The sequence below is a fragment of the Agelaius phoeniceus genome, chromosome 15, assembly GCF_051311805.1.
Source record: "Agelaius phoeniceus isolate bAgePho1 chromosome 15, bAgePho1.hap1, whole genome shotgun sequence".
Classification (NCBI taxonomy): domain Eukaryota; kingdom Metazoa; phylum Chordata; class Aves; order Passeriformes; family Icteridae; genus Agelaius; species Agelaius phoeniceus.
In genome coordinates this window covers 1,433,867-1,459,541 of record NC_135279.1, presented here as the reverse complement: position 1 = coordinate 1,459,541, position 25,675 = coordinate 1,433,867, and the positions used below count along the sequence as shown (strand labels likewise).

General features: G+C 48.9%; 1 protein-coding gene across 5 annotated transcripts; it reads right to left on the bottom strand.

Annotated features, from left to right (window-relative positions):
- Nucleotides 1-2,399: 2,399 nt before the first annotated feature.
- Nucleotides 2,400-24,179, bottom strand: FBXO38 (F-box protein 38). 5 transcript variants are annotated; one of them, XM_054642606.2, is made up of 22 exons: nucleotides 24,070-24,179; nucleotides 21,901-22,036; nucleotides 20,512-20,645; nucleotides 19,301-19,464; nucleotides 18,798-18,963; nucleotides 18,327-18,464; nucleotides 17,914-18,051; nucleotides 17,478-17,571; nucleotides 17,085-17,215; nucleotides 16,654-16,824; nucleotides 16,268-16,410; nucleotides 15,203-15,431; nucleotides 14,340-14,459; nucleotides 13,451-13,630; nucleotides 11,550-12,239; nucleotides 9,826-9,926; nucleotides 9,564-9,666; nucleotides 8,466-8,632; nucleotides 7,215-7,360; nucleotides 5,617-5,720; nucleotides 5,280-5,393; nucleotides 2,400-4,298 (listed from the first exon to the last, which is right to left on the bottom strand). In XM_054642606.2, exons 2-22 carry the CDS (start codon nucleotides 22,020-22,022, stop codon nucleotides 4,120-4,122), a joined length of 3,534 nt encoding a protein of 1,177 aa, XP_054498581.1. In that variant the 5' UTR covers nucleotides 22,023-22,036; nucleotides 24,070-24,179; the 3' UTR covers nucleotides 2,400-4,119. The 5 variants fall into 5 exon arrangements, with proteins under 5 accessions (XP_054498581.1, XP_054498582.1, XP_077042674.1 ...); XM_054642607.2 differs by having other exon boundaries at nucleotides 21,901-22,039; nucleotides 24,070-24,162; XM_077186559.1 differs by having other exon boundaries at nucleotides 21,901-22,078; nucleotides 24,070-24,141.
- Between the last annotated feature and the right edge of the window lie 1,496 nt (nucleotides 24,180-25,675).

The window sequence follows — 25,675 nt, the reverse complement described above, 5'->3', positions numbered from 1 at the left end:
GCTCCAGACCCTTCCCAGCTCCATTCCCTTCCCTGGGCACGCTCCAGCCCCTGCAGGTCCCTCCTGCCTGAGGGCCCAGAACTGGACCCAGAACTGGACCCCCTTGGAGGTCCCTCAGCAGGGCCAGCACAGGGGACAGGCCCTGCCCTGCTCCTGACTGTCCCCCTGCTCACAGGAATTTGTTCATTCCCAACTGGGATTTATTTGCAGTCCAGGAGCCCCCACCTTGTCCTGGTCCCTTACCTGGAGGATTCCCAGGTCCCTGTGGAGCTGCTGATGGGATCAGAGCCATCCAAAGGGATTCATGTGAGAAATGAAAGCCGAGGGTCCCCTGGATGTGGAGCAGTGAATCCCCTGCTCCAGAGACACTTTTTTGGCAAACTCTGCTCCTCCAGGGATGTCTGTTCCACCAAAGGACACTTAGGGAGGATGGACATTGGGACTGTGTCACTGAAACCTGTAGAGCTGACAGGTAAACAATGCTCACCTTGCCTCAGACTCAAAATGGCTTTGATTTTACCTCATCTGCTCCTCCTGTCCCCTGCTGGGCTCCAGAGCAATCAGCAATGCTGTATTGGCTGCATAAATGCTGCTTTTGCATTTCCAAATACTCTCAATTCAGGGATTACTGCAGATATCTTCAGCCTAGAGCTCATCTCACCCAAGATCGTGGCTTTAGGGTGGAGTTCACTCCCAGCTGGCCCTGCTCAGCAAGAGGAGGGAGAATCTGAAGGTATTTAAGGCACTTCTTTGTGTCAGCCTGACTTAATAACGTGCCCAGAACCAACCAATGGGGCCCAGATCGTGTCCAGCTCATTCCCAGCACAGATGAAAAGCAGGGAGCAGCTCCAGCCAGGAGCTGCTTTGGGAGCAGGCACCCACACAGGCACTGAGTCATTCTCACCCAGCTCTGGGAGTGCTGAAGCCAAGGAGAGCATTTCCATTCTGTACCTGGCAGCTGGGAACCCTTCCCCAGTTCAGGATCCCCTTTTCCTCCACATTTGAGCTCCTGAGCCACCTCTGAGCACTCCCAGGCCAAAAGGCAAGAAATCTGTAGGGGATTAATAACACAGACTCAATGAAAATATACCAAAGCTTTTAGTTCTTCCAGTGTTTGTACAAACCTTCCTGAGTGAATCCCCAGGGAGGGCTGAGGAGCTGAGGGGAGCTGTCCAGGGGATGGGCCCTGGCTCTGGCTGCCCTGCTGTCACATGCAGTGCACACAGGGCCAAGGTGTCCTTGTCCCACCCTGACAAGAGGTTAAGTTAAGTTGGAATTGCTTAACTGGGAACTAAAAGTGGAAATCCTGGGCAAGGGGATCCTCACACCCTGAGCAGCCTGGAGAGAGAGCAGGGGCAACATTCCTGTCTCCATCAACCCCTCACAGCTTCTCCTCAAACAAAAACACTTCCAAATTCCTTTCCTTTCTGAAACCCAAGCCCTGATTCTGCTCTCCTCCTCAAGGAGAGGGAAAAGCAGCCCCAGCACAGTGAGCAGGAGGCTGTGCCCCTGTGCTGTGCCCAAACACAGCCTGGCCTTTCCCTGTTTACCTCCTGTACTATTTAGATGACATTTCCAGGCACCTGAGCCTCTCCCAGCTGGGATCTCTGCATCCTCTTCCAGGAGGAGCTGTGGGAAAAGCAGTGCCAGTCACCTCAGGCTCAGTCCCAGCCACTGGAACCACCAGCACCAGCAGCAGCAGCAGCAGCAGCAGCAGCTCCTTCTCCAGCTGGACTGGGCTGCTCAGAGCTCCCCAGGGACTGCACCTGCACAGAGGGACAGAAACCCCACAAGATTTCACCTCCCCAGTGGGGCTGGGCCAGAGCTGACCCAGGGAAGAAATTCCTGCTCCACATTTTCCCCCAAAGCCACATCCAGGGGGAAGCAGGGCACAGAGGTGGTGCCCTCACATTTCCTCCATCATTTCCTCACCTTGCAGCTCAATGCTGGCCAGGCTGCCTTAGGAGCTCCCTCTGGGACCCAGGAGCAAACATCCCTGGGTTCAGGGGCTGTGCTGGACCCCAGGCTGTCCCCACAGAGCTGGAATTCCCGTGCTGCAGGAGGAGCAGCATCACTGTCCCCTCACCTGCACGGACAGCAGCTGCTCCTCTGCCACACACCAGGCACAGGAGGGAGGAGAAGCCTGGAACAGAAACACCTGAGCTGGGCAGAGCCAGGAAAAGCCTCCCCTGTCGTGGTGATTGAATAAAAGTGCCCATAACAGCACAAAATAGAGAGAGGAAGAACCTCAGAGCCAAAAGATCAAATCCCCAGAAGGTCCCAGCTCCTCCCTCCCCGCAGCCCTCAGGGGATGGACCCAGGGGATTCAGGCACTGGTATAAAATGGGTGTCACATTTCAGAGGGCAAAATCACTGCAAGGTTCAATTGCTTCCAGAGATACTGAATATAAACAAACACTTTATTTGTGTAAATACTTCTGCAAAAGGCTGCAGTGAGGAGATACCAGCTGGAGACTGGTGCAGTACTCCAGAAACTCAGTAACATTTTCTGGACTAAAATGGTAAATCTGACAGAATCAATGACTCAGAGGACTTGAAACACTTCTAGAAAGGGTCACAATTGTTTTGGCTGAATATCATTGAATACATTATCTATGGTTAATTAAATATGGGTTATAATAAACCATTGACTGTGATCCTGCATTAAAGCAAATTCAGTAACATTCACATTCTCTGGTGTTCAGTGCTCCACCTCCAGTCAGCACAGAGCAGGGCTGAGGAAATGCCCCCATTAGGCACCATTCTCTCCTTCTTATCCCACATATTTCTAGTTCCACATTATCCCAAGAATTCCCACAGAGAGCCTGAGAAAACCAACACTGCCTTGGCTGTGTGGAGCAGCTTCACCCCAGTTTTACAGAGCTAAACATTACAGAAATCCCCATTAGCCACATTTACCCCAAATTCAGGAAATCACCATCAGGATGATGAGCAAAATTGGATAAAATGGTCTGAACTGTACAGCTTTTACCTCAGGAAGTGTACCTCATTTTCTAGGCTGGTAACAGCAGTTTTAAACAAGCATGGATGAGAGACCAGGCCAGAGCTGGGAATTGGCCTCTGCAAGGTCTGCCAGCCCAAAATGTGCATTTCACACCCCACTGGCAGCAAATCCCCACCAAACACCTGTGGGCACTGGGAGCACCTTTCAATACACAACACACACACATTTTGGGGCAAATAGCAGCAGTTTTTACTGACCAGCTGGAAAATGAGCATTCAGGAGGGAGCAGAACCCAGAGCTCCCTGGCTGTGTCACAGAGCCCCTGCTGCCACAGCCACCAGGCAGCTCCACATGCCCTGCTCTGCCTGCCTGGAGGGAGAGCTCAGCTTCCAGCCAGCCACAACGGGCACAGTTATGCTCAGGAGGGTGGAACCAACCATCAGCAACTTGATTTCCATAGTACAGAGTCAAATACACCAAGAAAATGAAATCTAACAGTACAAAATGCTTGAGAACATTCTGTTTCCAAGGTGCTAAACATGGGGGCTTCCTTTCCCCCAAAAAATGGGTTGAATATCTCTAGAAACTACCACAGATCACCAAATTCTCTACTTTTTTTTTCCTGCTTCTGGCCTTCTTTACAACAGCTGGAGAATATTCTGACCCTTCCAAAAATGCACACAAGACACCAAGATTGTGCTCAACAGGTTTACTCAGACTGGACTCTTAAATGCTCAAGAAAAAGGCACAGATTAAAAGAGACTCTGATGACTCTTTTGAACACAGCAAATGGAATTGTTGTTTATAAGGAAAAAAAATACTGCTATGAATTGTATGGGTTGAAAAGTTCAAATCTTCTTCCCCTTTCCTAATTATTGGCCTTCATTAAAATGGAACTTAAATTAAATTGTATAAACATATGAAATAAAGTCTCAGTATTAGGAAGTTTTGTTTTTGTTTTTTTTTGTTGTTTCCTCTATGTACAACTCTTAGTATACAATTTGTACTTTCCATTTTACATTTAACTACATCCTCCTGGCCACGGGGAGAGCCGAGGGCGCCTTGGTGGGAAATGCTTTGCATTTGGAAAGGAAAAAATCCTGCTTTTTCTTGGCCAGCAGTGCCAGGGGAGGGAGGGCAGGCCGGGGGCACCCTCAGATGTAGTCATCCTCCACGGGCTCCCCGTTGACGTCGCAGTAGTGGATGAAGATGGCCACGACCCTCTGGAACACGCCCCTGCGCACCTGGCGCAGCTCCGAGATCTCCTCGCCGATGGTCTCCATGCAGATGTCAGCTGAGAGCTGCCCCTTCCTCCTCGGGGCGTAGATGGTGGCTGGCCAGAGACAGCAAGGAACAGGAGATGTTTGTCCCAGAAGTGCTCCTGCCCCAGCCAGGCTGGGTCTGCATTCGGGCTCCAAGAGGAAAAGCCTCCCTCGAGCGGCCGCCTTTAAGGGATGCTCTCTCCTGCCTTCCTCAGGGTTCCCCACAGCTCCAGCCCCCAAGTCCAAGTGGCTGGGAGTGAAATGAACCCCAGAGCAGCAGAAAGCCTCTCCCTGAGTCCTCTCTGACATAATTCCAGGTTATCCATTACTTAAATGTTTGATAAATAACAGCAATTGTTATAAATTGCAAATAAAGCAGCAGCGCTCTCCTGAGTTTTCATGGCTTTAACACCATGACTCTTTAACATCCTTAAATACTCTTAAATACTTATCATCAATTCTTTGGTAATTCAGACCTCATATTGAACTACAGGCATCAAGCCAAGCTAAAATAAAATTAAATTACATCATTCCAAAATAAAAATTTAAAAAGAAATTAAAAAATAAAACCAGAGAAAAGTATAGCCAAAAAAAAAATTATAAAATCTCTTCCTCATCCTCTTGAGATTCCTAAACTGGAGCTGGGTAAGAATATCCAAACCAGGATCAATTAAAAATACCTCTAATGAAGGTAGAGGTATTTTTAACCAGGATGTGCCTAATTAAGTAATGGAAGAACATTATTTTTCTCTGCTAGCAAGCAAGGTTTTTAACTGAGCCCCAGGCCCTGCCTACCATCATATCTGAGCAGACAAGCTCCTCAATAGAAAGAGCCACATCTGCAATAAATTCTAACCCACATCATCTCTGTGCCAGAGTTTCCAAGTCCAGTTTTTAACTTTTACATCAAATTTCTGTGAGTTTTCTCACTTCTCTCCAGCCCACCTTAACACCAGATCTACCAAAACCAGCCTAAGGAGCAGGAAGCTGAGAAGGAAAGGGAGGCACTGCCAAAGAAGCAAATCTGTGAAGAACCAGAGCAGGGTACTCACTCCTCTCATCGTCCTCAAAGTCGTATCTGGCGTAGCTGTTGGGCTCTGCTGTCCTCAGGGACCTCAGCCAGGGGAAGTCGGTGATCATGGAGTAGGGAGCACCATCCACAATGCCTGCAGGGGGACAGGTCAGGAGCCAAGAGGAGAAAACAGCACCCCTGCAGCACCAGCACCCCCAAACTCTGATCAGCACAGAGCAGCTCCTCCCTTACTCCCCCACTGAGCTGTTTCCCCACTTCCTCACAAGGAATATTCTCCACACCTCTGGGGATGAGGCAAAGCTCTTCTCTCAGCAAGGGGCTGAGCAGGAGCCCTCAGCTCCCCACAATTCTCTCACCTTCCAGGGTGTAGATGTCCCTGCCCCAGGGGTACTTGGGGTATTTCTTCAGGTCCTCCTCAGTCCTGGTGGCCTCAGGGAAGAACTCGTATTTAATCAGCTCTCTGGGGAGAGGGAGGGAGAGAGGGGTCACAGCCAGGAAATGGGGAGGTGGCAGGGACAAAAAGCAAAGGAGAAATCCTAACACACAACCTTCCCTTCAATGAGCCTGAATCCATGGAAAAACTGCCCCAAGAGCCAGCTCAGCCTCCATCCCTTCACTCTGGAGAGCAAGCACAGCCAACAGGGACAGTGCAGAACTGCTGGATGAGATCCACTGACACAATTCCCTGTGTGCTGCTGGGAACTTCCAGGAGCTGATACTGACTGAACATCACCTTCCACAGAAACCAACACTACTTCCTGAAGCAAACCACTCTTTAAAAATGACTTGTTTTCAGCTTTGAAGACATCTCCTAACTATTCCAACAACTTCAATGTACAACTGAATTATTGCTGGATGAATGTGAGGTCATTGCTGGAGAATTTATAGGATTTTCCATATGGGTTCACAATCTGCTTTATACTAAATACATCTTGACACTGGATTTACACTGCACCACCCAGAATTCAACCTTCAGTAGTAACCAAAGGTTGTTTTGTGCGTTTTTTGGTTTTTTTTTAAATTTGGGTGGAAGAATAGAGCAAGTCTGGAGCTGCAGCTGCTCCAGGACACCATGAGAGTCCCTGGAGGGCAAATGCTCCCTGGGGAGGGTCAGGGCTCTCTGGATGTGGGCAGTACTCACTGGTTGATGTTGGCTATGGTGTCTCAGGGCTCTCTGGATGTGGGCAGTACTCACTGGTTGTGGGCAGTACTCACTGGTTGTGGGCAGTACTCACTGGTTGATGTGGGCAGTACTCACTGGTTGATGTTGGCTATGGTGTCTCAGTACTCACTGGATGTGGGCAGTACTCACTGGTTGTGGGCAGTACTCTCTGGTTTATGTGGGCAGTACTCACTGGATGTGGGCAGTACTCACTGGTTGATGTTGGCTATGGTGTCTCAGGGCTCTGGATGTGGCAGTACTCTCTGGATGTGGCAGTACTCACTGGTTTATGTGGGCAGTACTCACTGGTTGATGCTGGCTATGGTGTCTCAGGGCTCTCTGGATGTGGGCAGTACTCACTGGTTGTGGGCAGTACTCACTGGTTGATGTGGGCAGTACTCACTGGTTGATGTTGGCTATGGTGTCTCAGAGCTCTCTGGATGTGGCAGTACTCACTGGTTGTGGGCAGTACTCACTGGTTTATGTGGGCAGTACTCACTGGTTTATGTGGGCAGTACTCACTGGTTTATGTTGGCTATGGTGTCTCAGGGCTCTGGTTGTGGGCAGTACTCTCTGGATGTGGCAGTACTCACTGGTTGTGGGCAGTACTCACTGGTTGTGGGCAGTACTCACTGGATGTGGCAGTACTCTCTGGATGTGGCAGTACTCACTGGTTTATGTGGGCAGTACTCACTGGTTGATGTTGGCTATGGTGTCTCAGGGCTCTCTGGATGTGGCAGTACTCACTGGTTTATGTGGGCAGTACTCACTGGTTGATGTGGCAGTACTCACTGGTTGATGTTGGCTATGGTGTCCATCCAGCTCCTCACCCGCACCTTGTTGCGGACGTTGGGGGGGTTGCTGAACTCGTGGATGATGCAGATGTGGTAGGGGTAGGGGCCACTGAAGATTTTCTGCTCCAGAGTCAGCGTGTCCACCTGGGGACAAAGACTGGTGAGCACCACAAACGCTGCCAGGGGGCTGCAGAGTCAGGAGCAAACAGGTATTGACCAAATCCCCGGGAAATGCAGCAATGGGAGAGAATTCTAACAGCACAAATAAATACAGGGCTGAGGGCAGTGAAACCTCCTCAGGGCAGCTTCGCCAATTTATCTTCTTGAGCACTGGAATTGGATGGGAAATGTCTAATTTCTGGGAGTCTTTCCCAACTCCAATGTGGAAATAAACTCCATAAAATTAGAAAATGGTCTAAAACTACTTTTTTCTACTTGTACTAATTTTTGTTACAAGGAGGGGATCAGTGATTTGGGGTTTTATTCCCATCTAATATTTTTACCACTTTCCTTTAAGAGATGTGGTTTCAAAGCAAAGCTGATTTTATGGATTTTATGTACAATCAACCTTCCCCTGTTGGCAAACCAAGACAGGAGAGCAGGAGAGGAGCAGCACCAGAGGGATAAAATCAAACATTCCCAACCTTCCAGCTCTTAAATGAAGCCCTCATAAATCCTCACCAGATGATTTAAACAACTCCCTAAATGCCCCTGCTTCCAGCTCCTACACAGCCTGGGGGAGGAGAGGGGGCTCCCAGTCCCACCAGTGTCCAGCACCAGGAGGGGATGGAGCTTTCAGAATCCCAAACTCTGCTGCTGCTCAGGAAACAGGACATGGGTCAAGGATTTCAGATCCCTGTGCCATGCTCTGCTCACCCACAGCTGCCAGGAGCACCCAGGCTCTCACAGTCTGAGTTATTCAGTTTGAAATCAACTCAATGCACCTGTCCTAGGGTGCCTTTATGATGCTGGGATCCCCAGTCACCTGCTCTGCTTATGCTGGATATGAAGTTCTGCACCTTTAGGAGTGCAGTTTACCATACCCTCTAATGCAGTGAATTAGAGAGTATTGTAAACTGGAACTTAGCAAAGTTCACTGGAGATAGTGAACTTTGATATTTAATCTAGCAGAGTAGGTTCTGCAATAAAAGCCCTGCTGGGTTCACACACCACATTTCAGGGCTGTGCTGTTGTGCCATTCCCTGGCCCAGCTGCAGGGGAGCCCAGGGAGGCCAGGCTGGCCCTGTACCTGCTGCATGGGACGAAGGTAGATGATCCTGTTCCTCTCTGGGGGCATCCTGAGGATCTGATCCAGCACCTGATCCATGTTCAGCTTCTTGCACTGCGCGTAGTCAAAGCGATTCACCACGGGGGCATTTTCCACCTTCAGGTGCTTCAGCACACGGCACCTGGTGGCTGGAAAAGGAAATAAAACACCTCAGGAGCCTCCTGTCAGAGCATTTCAAGGCTGGCAGGTTCAAAAGAAGGCAAACAAGCAATAAAAGTTCCATAAGATTATATAAGTGTATCAGATATATCCCAGCTCTTCATTTTCTCCATATTATCATCAAACTTTTCTGCTGTGACCTGCCAGAATTGGCCTTTTAAAATGCCTTGTAAAATTTCATCTAATAACCTTCTCCTCCCTCTGTTTCCTTTCACTGAAATGGTCTGAGGACTGCCACAACTTCCAAAATCAGCTCAAACACGGAGGACTGGGAAGCCACACACTGGGAAATAAAATTGTTTCCTTTCTAGCAACACTGCTCATGTTATCACAATTGCCTTCGAAATCAATGTGTGCTCTAAGTATTCTGCAATAAAGAAATAATTCTTTTCTTTCTGCTAAGTAGACAGATCTGATGTCAGAAGGAAAAGTCTTCATTTGGATGGTGCAGAAAACAATAAATGACCCAATCCAGGAGCAGTCACACCCTGGCATGTGAACTAATGCAACCTAAGTGCCAGCACTGCAAACAGATTTTTATCATGTCAAGGAGCAAAAGTATCATCCTGTCAGCTGAAAAACCTAGGGGAGAATGAAGAAATGAGAGAAAAACAAGGTACTCAAATTCATTTCATCAACTCCTAATTACTGTATTACCACTCTTCAATAAACATCTCATCTCCCTAATTGTCAGATCATTTCAGCTGTTGATTTTCAGATATTAATCTTTATTAAAGCTGCTATAAGAGCCATTCAGAGTGGGAAGCAGCAATATTTGGAGTTCTAACTCATCAGCAATGCAGCTGATGAATACAAAATGAGCAGTGGCCTGACTTGAATTCTTTCTGGAATTTCCAATAATGCCAGAGGGAGGAGGCAGCCCTGCCATGAACCACATACCATGGATGAACATCATTTTGGGGCAGTCTTTCAGCACCAAATCTGTTATTCCACAGTTGGTCAATGTGATTCCTACAAGGTTTTTGGATTTCAAAGTCAGTACCTGGGGAAAAGGGAAAAAAAAGTATGAAAGGTTAAAAATTAAAGACAACTAAATTGAATTTTATGAGATACAGGAGGATGTGAATTAATATAATACAGCTTCAGTTCCCAGCAGGTGTTTATGGTGCTAAAGGTGCAGGGGTGAAGGAAAAGCCCTTACCTGAACATGATCATCCTCAATCACAGGGTCACTGGTGCTGGTGGATTTGTCAGCTGTCCTTTTCCTCTTGGTGGTTTGCCTTGGCTTTGGCTTTGCTACTTCTGGAAACAAAAACACGGCAAAGTCTTTGCTCTGCTCCATGCCAGGACAGCTGAGAACAGCCCATGACAACTCTTCCCACCCAGGTAAATCCAAACACCTGCCTGGCTTCAGAACAAATCCCTGCTTGCTCAAACCCCACTGTCAGCTTGGTGCTCAGAATTATTAAATAAATAACTTTATAGGTGAAAACCCAGGAATGCTGAACCTACACCACAGAAAGATGTGGAGCCAGGGGAAGAAAAGATTCATGGTTAGGTTACACTTGAATCTCTGCAGGAAACAGAACATCCTTGACAAATACAAGACCCAAAATAACTTTAATGTTTAAATAGCAGAAATTATCTCAAACTTCTGGAAAATCTGTTCTTTGTAACTGTCACTAAATTTTGCCTAATACTGCAAAGGATGCCCAGGTATAAAAATCCTTTAATGTTCCCAAGCTCCACCAGGGACCTCAAATTTGTGCTTGATTTGACAGCTGAGTCTCTGAAAAAAATCACCACAAGCATTACTTCCAACACAAAGAGGAAAAAAATGCCCTAGAATTAATTTTCTGTCATTAACACAGCAAAATGAGAAATTATTTTACCAAAACTAAGCTGTCTTTATTAAAACATATGGCATGTGCACAAAGATCCCCAAATTAATTACTGGTCCTAAGGTAGAAAGCAGACATTTAAAATTTATTCTTGAAACCTGAGCTGCATCTACCTGCAGAACATCTGAGGTGATTTAGGTTTTGTTAACACAAAAACATTAAATAAACTGGAGCATTAAATAAACTGGAAAAACACCAGGATATGAAGTGTTTGAATCATTCCATGTTAAGAGAGGCAGGAATTTGCCCTCAATCATCCCTACCTCCAGCACTCACAGATGTGTAAGCACCACATTTCATCCTTCAGTTTCATTTTACCTGCCAGACATTCCCAGCAAAGAATCCTGGATATATGAGGTTGTGCCACACTAAGATGATTATTTTGGAAACCAAGTATACTTGAAAGAAACAGCCAGTTCCCCTCTCACATCTGTTGTTTTCTCCCTTCATTCCAGCCCTTCAGGGGTTTTATTTTATGTCAGGTGAACAAAATAATAATGTGAAGCATGAAGGTGTTTAACAAAAGGACAATCTTCAGTAAGTTTGATCACCCTGCCCTAAACACTTGGAAGCAGGACCCAGTGCAGGTCCAAAAGCCTGGCTCAATTGTAATTATGACTTTACTGGCTGATAAAGCACCAGTTGTAACCTCTGCCCTCTTGTTCAGATCTAAGTGTAGCTGCTGCCTTTGCATGGAGTGTTTTATGAAGAGACAACTTCTGTTTCAATGAATCACAGCCTCCACAGGCAGGCAGAGCACCAAAAAATTGCATTTGCTTTTCAATGGAGTAAAGCAGATACTGGTTAGAATGTATGAAGAGCACAAAAAGAAAGAGCTGCGTGGAGGAAAAAGTCAGTGGCACTTTCAGAGAATCCTGGTGATGGCACCTGTGTTCCATCAAGCTCTGACCTTTCAAACCACTGGGGTTTAAAGCCCTGACTAACAAGCTGCACCTCAGAGCTCCTGGGGAGCTGCAGCTGCTCACTGCATGCCCTCAGCCCTTCCTGTGGCTGTGAGTCCTACCTGGCTCTGACACCAGAGGCACGTGGGACAGCCTGCTCCTGGCCCTGGTCAGGGGTCTCCGTGGGTACTCCTCCTTGCAGTCCAGCTGCCAGCCCGGGGGCTGCGTGCTCTGCTCCTGGCTGCCAGCCCCACAGGCACTCCCACTAGTCCTGTCATGGCCAGGCTCTCCTGCAGCCCCACAGTCTGGCAGTGTCCTCAGTGCAAAGTCTGGCCCGTCCCTGCAGGCCCCGCTGGTGGAGGGGCTCTCCCCATCCCACCCCCCGCTCGTCCTGTGCTGCTGTGCCCGGGAGCAGCAGCGGGAGCACACGGAGCCCTCCTCGGGCTCCCTCTCACTGCACCCCTCCCTCCTGCAGGGAGAGCAGCCACACTGCCTGCACTCCTCTGCAGCTGCTGGGCTGCTGCCAGCAGAGTGGCTCTGGGCTGCCTGGGCACAGTCAGGGCTGGGGGAAGCAGCGCTGCAGGAGCTGGGTGCTGCCGTGGGCGCCGGGGCGTTGCTGCAGCTGCCGTAGGAATCCTTGCTCTTGCTCCTCTCGGGCATGTCACTGGCTGCTTTCATGTCAGCTTTGATCTGCTCACTGGTCACCTGGCAGCCCTTCTCACAGCTGCTCTCCTCCACAGGGAACTGCTTGGCCTGGCCCCCGTGGCTGGTGCTGCATCTCTTCCGCAGGGGGGTCTTGCCTTTGCCGCTCACTGCGGGAGGGAAGGGAGGAGAGCAGTGAGAAACCCCAGCAAACCTGAGTGCTCCTCTTTGAAGGTACTGAAACACAGGGATGTGTTTCAGGAACACTCCCCAGGAATGGCAATCATTGGTATTTGTGGCTGTTGCTGCACCTTTGGAACATCTTGCAGCTGTTTTTGGAGTGATGTGCTGGAGGGTTTGCCACACAAATCCACCAGATTGTCCAGAGCAGCTCACTGCTCACACAGGCACAGCAATATGAAAGACACACTGATAGCAGAATCAAATATGGAATAGTTTGGGTTGGAAGGACCTTAAAGCCCCTCCAGTGGCACCCTTGCCATGGCAGGGACACCTCCCACTGTCCCAGGGGCTCCCAGCCCCAGTGTCCAGCCTGGCCTTGGGCACTGCCAGGGATCCAGGGGCAGCCCCAGCTGCTCTGGGCACCTGTGCCAGGGCCTCACACCCTCTCAGGGGGGGATTTTTCCTAATATTTAATCTAGAGAGGCTTTTGTTTTCTCAAATATGAGGAATCTAACAGGAGCAGACAGGGCTGAAGTTCACGTTTCAGCAGCAACACCAAGCTCCCCCTCCTGGTCTGGGCAGCGCTGCCAGCAGTAACAGCAGGCTCAGCTCATAGGTGAATAAAAACCCACACAAATCATAACAGAACTTAATCCCAGGATCCCTGAGGTTGGAAAAGCCCTCCCAGCCCATCCAGTCCCAGCTGTGCCCCATCCCCACCTTGTCCCCAGCCCAGAGCACTGAGTGCCATCTCCAGCCTTTCCCTGGACACCTCCAGGCATGGGGATCCAACCCTCCCTGGGCAGCCCCTGCCAAGGCCTGAGCACCCTTTCCATGCAGGAGTCCTCCTGAATGTCTGCATTAATCCTCTCAGCTCATTACACTACCCCAAGCCCCAAATCCCCAATATTGGCAATACAAAAGTTCATGTAAATTCCCTCCAAACAGAGATTCTTTCCCCCCTGAAACCAGAACTGCCACCCACACTGTGGGCTCACAGGCCTGATAAATTCTGTCCACTTGGAATCCCACAGAGGAGCTGCAGGTCTCTGATCAGTGCAGCACCACTATCTGTGTTTCTGTACCTGTGACTGCAGCTCAAACATCTCCTTCCACCCTCACTCTACATTCCAAACCAAGCTGGAAATGAACCTGAACCACGTGGAAAGACTGCAAGTTAAGAAGGAATGTTGCACACCTGAAGGTTCTCTGGTTTCCACTGGATCCCTACTCTTCTCTTCCCCATCTGAGTAACTCTGTGCAATGCTGTTGGAGATGCAGGCTCTGGAAGTGCCCATGTTTTCCTCCTCATCCTCACTGTCTGAATCATGGATGGTAATAGGAGCTGCTTTTACAGCAGGTTGAATTCCACTCGGTCCTGAGAAGAAGAATATCAGCATTTCATGTAAAAATTAACCAAGCATGGATTAAAGGGCTGAAAATCTTTTAGCACTGCTTGAAAAACTGATAAGAAATTAATTGGAGTCAATTTAGTCCCCCATTCTGTGGGCCCCTCACTAAAATCTAAATGGGAGAAGAGCAAAATACTGCATGTCAGCATTAAAGCCTTCTGGTTTGGAAGGGGAGGAGTGTCACAATGGAGTGTTACTTCAGGCTCTTGGGATATTCAGTAGAAAATTATATTGTCCAGCTAAAAGTGGCAATAAAAGAATCAAGACTGCCTTGTGTCACTAATTAAATTAAATTAAATTAAATTAAATTAAATTAAATTAACACTGGGACAAGTTGTGTGGCTTGAGAAAAGGCAAAAACAACCCAAGTGCTGCAGTGAAAGAACTAAGGCCATGAACACCAAGAGAGCAACAGGACAAGTTCATTGAGGCCTTCTGACTTTTATTATACTGAGCACAAAAATCAGGTTTAAGGTCAAGGTATTTCCCTGCACATGCAAAGAAAGCTCTGGGCTGTAACAGAGAATAAATTCCTTCACAGAACTAAGCTGTGCTAACATCATTATTCAAAATCAGACAACCCTGCTGAAGCCAAACATCCAAAACCAGAGTTAGAGTGGAAAATGAATCCCTCAGGGAGATACCAAGAGATGATTTCTTCCCAAACCCAGTTACCTGCTTGCTCCTCATCCACCTCCATGGGAACAACAGCCTGGCTGGGAGCTGGCAGCTCGTCCTGGCCCTGCCCAGCAGCCTCCCCTTCCTCCTGTGCCACCTCCTCCATCTCATTCAGGGCTGCAAAGGGCAACAGGAGGTCAGGAACAGGAAACAGAACAAACTGAGCCCTCAAACACCCACAGGAAATAAATAAACACTGCCTTGATTCCTTTGGTGAGCCTCTGGGCTTCACAAATTATCTCACAGATTTGTTCTACATCTCTGTAGCCAAAGCCCAGCCTAACTTTTGGGGCTTAGTTCGCTCAGATTAAAGCTCCACACCAGGAGCTGAAAGAGCAACAAGCATTCAGTGCAGATTCCCATCTTCACCAGGAGCCTGTGTGAGGGGGACTGCAGATAAAATCCCTCCCCAAAGCTCCCCCAGGATTTCCCTCAGCTGAAAATCCCCCCAAAAGCCCCCCAGGATTCCCCTCAGCTACAAATCCCCCCAAAAGCCCCCCAGGATTCCCCTCAGCTACAAATCCCCCCAAAAGCCCCCCAGGATTCCCCTCAGCTACAAATCCCCCCAAAAGCCCCCCAGGATTCCTCTCAGCTGCAATTTCCCCCCCAAAAGCTCCCCCAGGATTCCCCTCAGCTGCAATTGCCCCCAAAGCCCCCAGGATTCCCCTCAGCTGAAAATCCCCCCCAAAGCCCCCCCAGGATTTCCCTCAGCTACAAATTCCCCCAAAAGCTCCCCAGGATTCCCCTCAGCTACAAATCCCCCCCAAAGCCCCCCCAGGATTCCCCTCAGCTACAAATCCCCCCAAAAGCTCCCCAGGCTTCCCCTCAGCTGCAATTGCCCCCAAAGCCCCCAGGATTACCCTCAGCCCCAATCTGCTGCTCCTCAGCAGGGCCCTCCTGGCGCAGCTCATTCTCCTCGTTCTGCTCGTTGGGGTGCTGGTGGTTGTTGTGGTGCATGTTGGGGTTGTTGTTGTTGTTGTTCTGGTGGTTGTTGTTGTTGTCATTGTCATTGTTGGAGTTCTGATTGCTCACCAGGGCAGAGGAGACCCCAATTCCTGTGCCTGCACTTAGGCCCACACGAGCACAGCCCTGAAACAAAGGCAGAAATTCAGATTTGAGAAGATGGAGCTGTTACCTCAACATCCCCTAAAGGCACCAGGGAAACCACTCTGCTGGAATGTCTGGGACAGCACAACACTGCCAGGGAAACTGTCCCTCAGATTTCCTGAGTGCAGAATCCATCTTCAGGCTGGCAACTCCAGAACTTCAACTCCTAATGAAAGGGAAAGTCCTCAAAGCACTTCATTTTAATCTAAGAATTGTGTTAATCTATTAATTTGCTGTGGGATGATGACATGAATACAAACAGCAGATCAGAGCCTTCCCAGCACTCCAGGTACCATGAATGGCCAAAGGAAGCAGGTTTTACACTTTCCATTGCCTGCCAGCAGCTTACCAAGGATTTGTGTTACACTGTGGGAGGGAACAACACAAAGAAATAAAATTCCTAAGCTCTGAAAGCACTTCAAAAGGAAAATACTACCCCCATTTCACCTAGCAAAAATCATAAAAACCTCTTAGAATTGTAAAGAGAGGCCTAAGATGAAAAAACGATACAAAATGATATTTCACTCAGCACAGTGAAATATCAGCAGAGACCTTGAGAGAATCAGTGAGTTTTACTTTTGATAGAATCAACGAGGTTTTTTTTCTGGTCACACATTCATTCCCTGCCACTGCACCCATTTGCAGAAGCAGCACCACTCTCCCCATCATATGATGCTAAAAGCAACTGCAAACCAAAGTCATTTATTACCAATCCCTTCAATTAATGACAGCTTTGAGAAGAATGCACACTGGTGTGCCAATGAAATGGAAACAAGTAAAAACAGTGAGAAAAAGCCAAACCATTCCCTGGAATTTACCTTTGGAGGCTCTCTAAACATCTGGTCCAGAGAAATGAACTCCAAGCTTGGCAGTAACTCGATGAACTGACTGAAAGAGTCCAGCTTGATGGCATGGCACCTCACCAGGGTCAGGTCAACCAGGCGCGTCCACCTCGAGTGGTCTGGAACACAAGAGAGGCCTTTCCTGAGGGATTCCCACCTCACTCCTTGTTTATCACCCCCTCTTCAGATCTGAGAGCAGCAGCCTCTGCACCTCCATCCTGCTCCCAGCATCACCATGGCCCCAAAGCAAGCATCATCTACTGTACTTACTAACAACAGAACAAGCAGTACTAGAGCAGAGAAATTCTGGTTTAGCACAGAAATTCATATAATAGCTCTGAAATTTCAAAGGTGTGCAATACCTGTGATCCAATTATTTGGGTTATGTAGATGTGGGCAGTTGTAAATGACCAGATACTTGATGAAAGAAAAAACTTCATTTACAGCTTTCATACCAATATCTGTAATAATTCCTGGGTTTTCAACCACATCAGCCAAGCCGTACCTCACCAAGTCCGTACTCGTCATTTTACCTACAAAAGAGAGGAGCAGACACAGCAGTAAATTTGTCTTTTATAGCAGGATTTTCTAACTCCCTACTGGTCAGATCATTCCTTTAATAAAGCTCAGCTTTCCCAATTTCAGGGAGTGAGGAAAACCAGATTTGGCTGTATGAGATCAGCAGCCTCAATACATGCAACATTAATATTCTCATTAATCACTGAGAACATGATGGAAAACACAGCAATTTCTGTAATCCTTGTGTTATGTATGGATATAAAAAGTGTCATACACTGTAGTAAAAACTCATCAACGTAGCCTAGGTGAAGAGTTTCAAACTGTGGGAATTCCAGTTCAGCCATCTTCAAAGCAGAAAAAACACCATCTTTGGTCAAGGAAGGCTGGATCCGCACTTCGTGCAACCTGCAGGGAATTCAGAATTGCTCCTATCAAAATTCAGGCCAGAACACAGAAAACACTCAAGAAGGTGCCCTGCTCTAATAAAACAGAGAATCTGGCAGGACCCAGAGGACATTTGCAGTTATTTTAATCACAGAACACTCTTGTTATGCAAAGTTTGTATGTGTATTCCTTAAACTCTGATGGTTGTTCTGGCTCTTGGATGTCATTTCTAAGACATTTATTTTGAAAAAGGGGAAGCCAAGAGAGATCTGAAGGGAGGTACCTTCGTGCAGCAGTTATGATGAGGTAGCCAAGATCCACTTCAAGTGCATTCTTGCAAGCTCCCAGAACTATAGTGTGCAAATTCCTAAAACCACCTGGCAAATAAAGAACAGCTTCTTACACTTCAGCCTCACATCACAGCCCTCAGCCCTACACATGTCCACCAGTGTTGTCTTAACCTTTTTCAGCAAATTAAAAAAACAAATATTTGCACCTAACTCCTCCAATCCTGGTTCATTAACAAATGTAGCTCATTAAGAGTTAACTGCAGTTAGAATATCAAAATTATACCCAATACAGAGCATGTTCAGCACTATGACCATAGTTCCAAACACTCAAAAAAGAACATGCTACAGACAAAAAGCCCCCAGAATTTGCTAAAGCTTTAATTAATTTATTTATTTCTATTTAGGTATGAGGGAGTAGGAGTTTCCCACCAGATCTCCAGCTGTCTTCTACCACGTGCTGGATAAGTCCTCCAAGAAATGGAACACGGACCAGCTCCAAGTGCTCCAGATTCCTGGCAGAAGCCAGGCCTGTCACCAGGGGAACATACTTCAGAGAGTTTGTGGGTCCTGCACACAACAAGGCCAGAAAGACAGAGCAGATTGTTCACTTCTCCCTGCATTGTCCCATGGAAGAACTAAAACACATCCACACAAATCCCTCTAGAGCAGCAAGCCAACAGAACCACACAGCACTAAGTAAGGGACAGGACAGGGAGAGATTTCTGTCCAACACCACAAATCAAACAAGGGCTGCTCTGAGAATGTGGAATTCCAAGACTTTAACAGAACCAGATTTCCTCCATGCTCTACCATCCCCTTCAGACAGGAAGAATCCCTCTTACCAGCACAGTTCCTCATGACAAAAGCACGTAAGCTGATACAAAGGAAATCTTTAAAAGGCTGTGGTTTGGTGAGTCTCACCCACTTCAAATAAAGGTGCCTCAGCATTGGGATACAAGGAATCTCAGGGACATTCACCCCTAATAATACATAAACAAAACAAACAAACATTTTAAACAAGCTTTAAACTAATCCTCTGCATGACAAATTCCTGGCTTTCAAAAGGAAGCTTTTCTGTGCTTTGTGGCAAGTGAGAAAAGCTGTGAACACTTGAAACACAAGTTCTTCACCTTGGTTTGTCAAAAATTCTTTAGAACTTGCCCTCTGCACCTGCTATCAAAATATCCAACTAAGATCTCCAAGATGCCACAGCCCAAACTCCCTCTCCTCCAAAGAATTACAAATCTGCAGAGTTTCAAAGCCTTTAAATCCACCTGTGTTGAAGCCAACTACTTCACCACGACCACACTCACCTACTAAGTGCAAAGTCTGAATTTTAGCTCCTATAGGAATTTTCAGCTTGTTCTCAGGAGGAATTGGAAAAGCACCATTACGATTACGAAACTTCCCTAAAATGTGGACTTGGGGCATGTATGTCCAAATAGCTTCCACCAGCTCTAAATGAGAGGTCTCAACACCCTGGATAAAAGGAAGCAAAGCAAATGCTCTAACACCAGTTCAACAACAACATCCTCTTAACCATGTAAACTACAGAATGCAGCGTTATTTCACTTTTCATTTCTAGCAAGACTTGTCTGTTTCAAAGCAGAGGGATCAGAGCTTTAATTCCTTGCTGGGCTTAAGAGCACCTGGGATTCCCAGTGGTGCAACTAAAAATAGCTGTGATCAGCAAACAGGGTCACAATTAACTCCTCCCTGTGCAGCCAGGCCTAAACCAAAGCCCTGGAAGCACCAAGTCCCTGTCACAAGTTTTAACAGTGTTGAAGGAGGTTCTCTCCCAAGTCCAGCCACTCACCAGCAAATTTGGACAGGCCTGCAAAGCCTCTAAAACTCCAGGAATGCTGAAAGCTTCGTGGCCACGGACTCGGCGCCTTTCCAGATACCTGGGATGAAGACCATAAAGTTGTTCAATGTCTGGCATCTTCCTCAGCAGCGTTAGGAAGCTGGAATCAGTGAAACCTAAGACAACAACAACACATTTGGTATTGGTGTGGCAGCAGACACTCGGCTCTGAAGGGAAAGCCAAACACACTTCTCTCTTTATGTGGCAGTACAAGTTCTGTGGTGTTGAAAAGATGCACTAAGTGAAGCAATAGCTTTTCTTTTACTTCCACATTCTAGAAACCATGACCTAAATACTCCTCTGCCTTGAATTTTGCAGGTTTGCTACAGGTTTCCTTCAGAGGAGCTGCATGGCTGCAGGGTTCACTGTGCTCTCTCCCTCCTCACATGAAGCTTTGTGGGTCTATTTTTCCTGGAATTCCATTTATCAACTCCATGGGTCAAAAAAATCCCAGCTGGATCCCTTATTTCAGTTCACTATTCACCACAGCTCACACTTCTCACAGAAACAGGATGGTTTCTTAAAGCAAAGGTTTATTTCATTCTAGTGAAAGACAGCATATAAAAAGGATTTTAACTGGCTAAGTTACTTGTATTTACACCAATTTTAGGTTCGGTCTAAACACCTGCTTAATACCAGCCATAGTCAATCTCAATTTGCAAATCCTCTCATTTTCAGAATTCCCTCATTTTAGCTGTGTCCCCACCAAATCTCAGCAGTGCAATTTAAACCCAACAGAAATCCTGGTACTCACAGGGTTCACCCAGACTGACAAATTTATCTATTGATCTGCAGGTGACTCGAGGTGTGACATCAAAACTTATCCTTACATTGTTAAGTGCTGGCAGATGAGTTGCATGCAAACAGCCTCTTCATGGTATAACCCCTGGATAAACTCCCTTCCAGCAATCAGACAAACACAGATTGTACTGACAGGTGCCTACAGAGCACTCCCAGTCACAGAATCACAGAATGAACTGCCTTGGAAAAGACCTTTGAGATCATCAAGTCCAACCTACGACCTAATACAGCAATGCCAAATTTGTATTTACACGCAGACAGAGACTTGGCAAGCCACTCCCCAGGGCAGGCAGGCAAAGGAAGGGGAGATCCAGTCAAGTGCAGGGTTAGTGGGCAGAGGGGAGAGGCAGGGAGCAGCTCACCTGTGGGCATGTACTCCCACCAACGCCCCGCACACAGATCCACCACCTTGACCACGCGCAGGTACAGCGTCACCGCCTCCTTCAGCTTCCGGGACAGGCACTCCATGCACATGATGTCCTGCAAGGGCAGGTACCTGGGGACAGCACAAACAGCCTGCTGCAGCCTCCAGCTGGCCCAAACACAGCCTGTACCTGGGGACAGGTACCTGGGGACAGCACAAACAGCCTGCTGCAGCCTCCAGCTGGCCCACAGCACGGCCTGTACCTGGGCTACCTGGGGACAGGTACCTGGGGACAGCACAGAAACCCTGCTGCAGCCTCCAGCTGGCCCACAGCATGGCCTGTACCTGGGGACAGGTACCTGGGGACAGCACAAACAGCCCTGCTGCAGCCTCCAGATGGCCTAAACACAGCCTGTACCTGGGGACAGGTACCTGGGGACAGCACAGACACCCTGCTGCAGCCTCCAGCTGGCCCAAACACAGCCTGCCTGCAGCACTGGGGCATTTCTCACACAGCATTGCCTGGAGTTCAATCCAGAGTTCTGCTAAGCAGTGACTCAGCATTCCTGACACTGAGTGTGGAACAGTCACACAAACAGAGCATTAAATGTCCAGATGATTTGGTTCTCTGGTATATCATAAAAACACAGAACGTTTGGGTTGGCAGGGACCTTAAAGCCCATCTAGTGCCACTCCTGCAATGGGCAGAGACACCTTCCACTGTCCCACGAGGCTCCAGCCTGGCCTTGGGCACTGCCAGAGATCCAGGGGCAGCCACAGCTGCTCTGGGCACCCTGAGCCAGGGCCTGTCCACCCTCCCAGGGAACAATTCCTTCCTTAAATTCATGCAAACCAACCCAAACCCTGCTGACCCAGCCATTTCCATCAACAGGTTTGATTAAGTTACTTTCTTTTTCTAGCACGTACTGCAAGGTCAACTCCCAAATGTTTTGGAGAGCTGCTGTTTTCCAAGAACTTGTGGGTGAGGCATTATGTTTTGGATAACAGGGCTGAGTGAACATCTGGAAGAAGGGCTTTGCTGCAGGGGAGGTCACATCCTCACCCCAGATCCCTGCTGCAGATGCAACAATTCCCAAAAAATCATCTCAACTGTGCCCAACCAAAGTGTATTTCTGCTCTAAAATCAGTATTTACAACAGAATTAAATCACTTATTTATTTCTTCTTCATTCTAACATTCTTGACACTCACATAAATTAATTTCCAGTTTACAAATGAATTTTGGAGACTGAAAAAAACATTTGTCATCCCTTTTTATCCACCACTCCACTCACGGTACACCCATTGTTTGCTGTGTCAGAAACAGGTGAAAAAATAAAGAACTCTAAAACAAGAAGCACTGAACTGATTTCTGCCAGGCTGCTCACCTAAAGATGTGGCAAAGCACTTCATGAGAGAGTTGGTTCATGTAATCTTTTGGCTCCTCAGCTTTGGTAGACTCTGCCCCTTCCCTGCTCACTGCTTTCACAGTTTTCCGCCGGGGCCCCATCTCTGCTGCGAGCTCTGCTGGGAGGAAACGGGCACAGAGTCATGAAATTCAGGCACCTGAAACACAGAGGGACACAGCACAGAGGGAACAGCAGTGCAAAACCCAGCTGTGCTTTCATTAGACACAAGGGCTCACCCAAAACCTGAGGATTCTCAGACAAACCCTCTCAGCTGAGGGAGTGATGAAGAAACGTCACCACAGGTGTAACCAGGGGTCAGCTCTTTTCATGAATAAAAAACCTCCCAAGATCCCACCCTGAGATCAAGGCAGTCACAGGGAAGCTGTGCAGGGATCACCAGCTCAGCACCAACTACAATGTTCCAGTGCAAAATAAAAGAGCAAAGTCTGTCCAGCAGAAAAATGATTTATTTTTCTTTTTGGAATAAACGGGCTCCAGCTGATCACTCTCCAAAAAATGCCCCGTTAAAAGCCCTCAAACCAGCTCCTCTTGGAGGGGAGAACAGCAAGTAAAATATTCAGGGTGCTGAGTTACAGATCAAAGGCACAGAAAAACTGGGAGTCACTGGAAACAGTGTGCAGGATCCTCTCTCTGCTCCTCCCTGAGCTGTGTCCTCCCCTCTGCAGCACTCCCAGGCTCTGGGGCTCCAATGCTTCATGTAAAACCACCCACAATTACCATGGAAGCAACAAATCAGCAACTAAACAAAGATGAACTCACTGCTGACAGAAAATCACCTTCTAAGGATGCTGAGAGATCCTTTCCCGACTGTTCCTGGCAAAGATTTATTTTATTCTAACACAAGAACAAGAATGAGGAGGGCAAAGCATCACCAGCTCAGTGAACCTGTTAAACAGGTTGGATGCCAAAATTCAGTGGATTGAGGATAAACAACTGGAAAAAAAAATGGCAGATTTTGGAAAAGCTTTCAGCAAGGCCTTGTTGCAGCCAAAATTTGAAATACTGACAGCTCCACTGTGATCTAATTACTGCAAAACAGGTGGTGCCACACATTTTGGGTGCATTTTCCCCACTTGGATTTGTTGTTTGACCGGATCTCTGCTCCTTTGGACTGGGGGAATTCTCCAGCCAGGAGTGAAGACCCTGCGTTTGTTGTTCTTTTTTGGGGCAGGCTGGAAGGGCTCAGTTTGGGGTGACCGACCTCATAAAGCCCAAAATTAACTATTTATAGACTGAATTCCGAGGAAAACATCAATCCCCAATCACCTGGGATAACTCAGTTTGAACAGAGGATTGCAACACAACCTAAAACCTTCCAGGCTGGCACAGCCACGTGCTGGGAACAATCCAGCAAGAAAGAGAACAGCAGAAGCACTGGGGCAAAAGGCAAGAGAAATGAAAATATTAACAGGCAAAGCAGGAAAAACCCTGCAAGACACAAATGACTCCAGCACAACCCGCCCCTGCCATGAAGGGGGAGAAGAAGGATTTGTCTCCATGAGTCTGCAGTTTCTGCACAATTAAAGCTCCTCCTGGGGTTATTCTGAGCTAATGAGCACAGCCTTAACACCTCATTCTACATCATCGAGCTGACCCCATTTAAAAATAAAAGACAAATCTTCACAGCAGGAAGAGCTTTATATATCCAATAAATCAAACGGGATTTTGCGGCCCCCACCTCAATTTATTCCCGACAATGAAGGTCGCACGAAACAACAGCTCGACGTGCTCTATTTTTGATGAATAAACACCCCACGGACCTTAAAAAGCCTAAAGAACCACGGGGAGACTCCGCAGCAGCGAGAAATGAGGAAAAACGCAGCGAGAGCAGCCAGGGCCGGGCCGGCAGCGCCGGTAGCGAGGGGCGCTCCCGGAGCGGGGGAAACGCCAGGACGCGGTGCTTTGTGCCGAGATGAGCCAAGGAAAACCAGGCTCCCCCATAGCCCCGGCACCGCCGGTCACTCCCGGGGGGCCCCCGGGGCCTGTGACAGCGGGGCCGGCCCGAGCCCGCGGCGCCGGGAGGCGGCGGCGGCCTCCGGCTGCCCGCCCCGCCGCCCCCGGGGCCGAGCCGGCCGCGCCCCCGTCCCCTGGCGCTCGCTGCCCTCCCCTGGCGCTCGCTGCCCTCACCTGCCCTGGCTCCGCTCGCCGCCCTCGCCCCGGTTGTGGCCGCGGGGCAGCCCCGGCCCCGCTTCCTGCGCGGCCCCTTCCGCCAGCGCCGCCGCTTCCTGCGCGCCGCTTCCGCTTCCGGCCGCGCTAAGGCGGGGGAGCGGGGGGGAGGCACCGCCCGGGCCGCGCTGAGGGCACTGAGGGCACCGGGGACTCTGAGGCACCGGGGGCTCTGAGGGCACCACGGGTTCTGAGGGCTCCGGGGGTTCTGAGGGCGCCGGGCGTTCTGAGAGCATCGGAGGTTCTGAGGGCATCGGGGACTCTGAGGGTGCTGAGGGCACCGAGGCATGGGAGGTTCTGAGGGCACCGGGGGCTCTGAGGGCTCCGTTCGGGGCTCCGGTCGGGGCTGGGCTCGCTCAGCACAGAGCGACAGGGACGGGAGTCAATGGAGGTGCTGGCGCAGTTGCAGTCCCGGCTGTGCCGAGCTGAGGGATGCAGCTCCGAGCGGCCGCGGCTGCGGGAGGTGCCCCTGGCAGGGCGGGATGAGATGGGCGCCAGGGTCCTTCCAGCCCAAACCATTGCAGGGTTTTGTGAGCATCCGGCCCAGCCCTGGCCCTGCACAGACTCCCCCAAATCCCACCCTGGCATCCCTGGAGCGCTGTGCAAGCCCTCCTGGAGCTCTGGTAGCGTCGGGGCTGCGCCCATTCCCTGGGAAGCCTGGGCAGTACCAGCACCCTCTGGGGGAAAAACCTTTCCCAAAATCCAACCTGAACTCCCCTGGCACAGCCCCAGCCCTTCCCTGGGTCCTCTCCCTGTCCCAGAGATCGGAGCTGTCCCTCAGGAGGAGCTGCAGGAGTCTCCCCTCAGCCTCCTCCAGCTGCACAATCCCAGTGCCCTCAGCTGCTCCTCCATGGCCCCTCCAGACCCTCCCCACCCTCATGCCCCTCCTTTGAAGGCTCTGCAAGGTTTATAAATGATTTTCCCTACAGAGTCTCTACCCTGGCCCCACACGTGTATTTGCAGCATTGTGCAGGTCTGTGCTGAAGCCTGGTTTTAATGGCTGTGTTTGGGTGGATCCCAGCAGAAATCACAATTCCCTCAACGTTTTAAAGTCATGTTTCATGCAAGCCCCGAGGGATTGGGTGACAAGGCTCGTTCATCAGCCAGCAGACTGCTGGTGAGTTATTTTTTGTGAATGACAGCGTGCAAAGACTCAGCTGCTGGTTCAGTGACAATCCCAGAGGAATCCACAACGCTCTGTGGCAGAGTAGGAATAACAAAATAAATTCTTGGCAATCCCTGTGGATTTTGGATGTGTCAACAACATCACTGAGGTTGGAAAAGGCCTCAGAGGTCACTGAGTCCAACCTGTGACAGCAACACAGCCTCAAAATAGCAGAACATCGAAGAAATCAGCCCCAAAAATGGACAAGTGAGGGTTCCTGTGGGAAGAGCAGAGCCAAGTCCAGCAGAGCTTGTCCTGCCCTCCCTCAGCCCAGGGGAGGGGACACAGGGGTGGCAGCAAGAGGAGGCTGCCTGAAGGACACAGGAGACCTAAATGGAATTAAGGAATTTGGGCAGGGCCTTGGGTTGAGCTGTTGTTGAAACAGTCACAGAGTGTGAATGG

Coding starts and splice junctions, on each gene's coding strand:
- FBXO38 (XM_054642606.2), bottom strand. CDS start 22,022: ATGGGGCCCCGGCGGAAAACTGTGAAAGCAGTGAGCAGGGAAGGGGCA. Junction 18,052..18,326: donor TGTCATGAGGAACTGTGCTG/GTAAGAGGGATT, acceptor TGTTGTGTGCAG/GACCCACAAACTCTCTGAAG. Junction 5,721..7,214: donor ACCATAGCCAACATCAACCA/GTGAGTACTGCC, acceptor CCCTCTCCCCAG/AGAGCTGATTAAATACGAGT.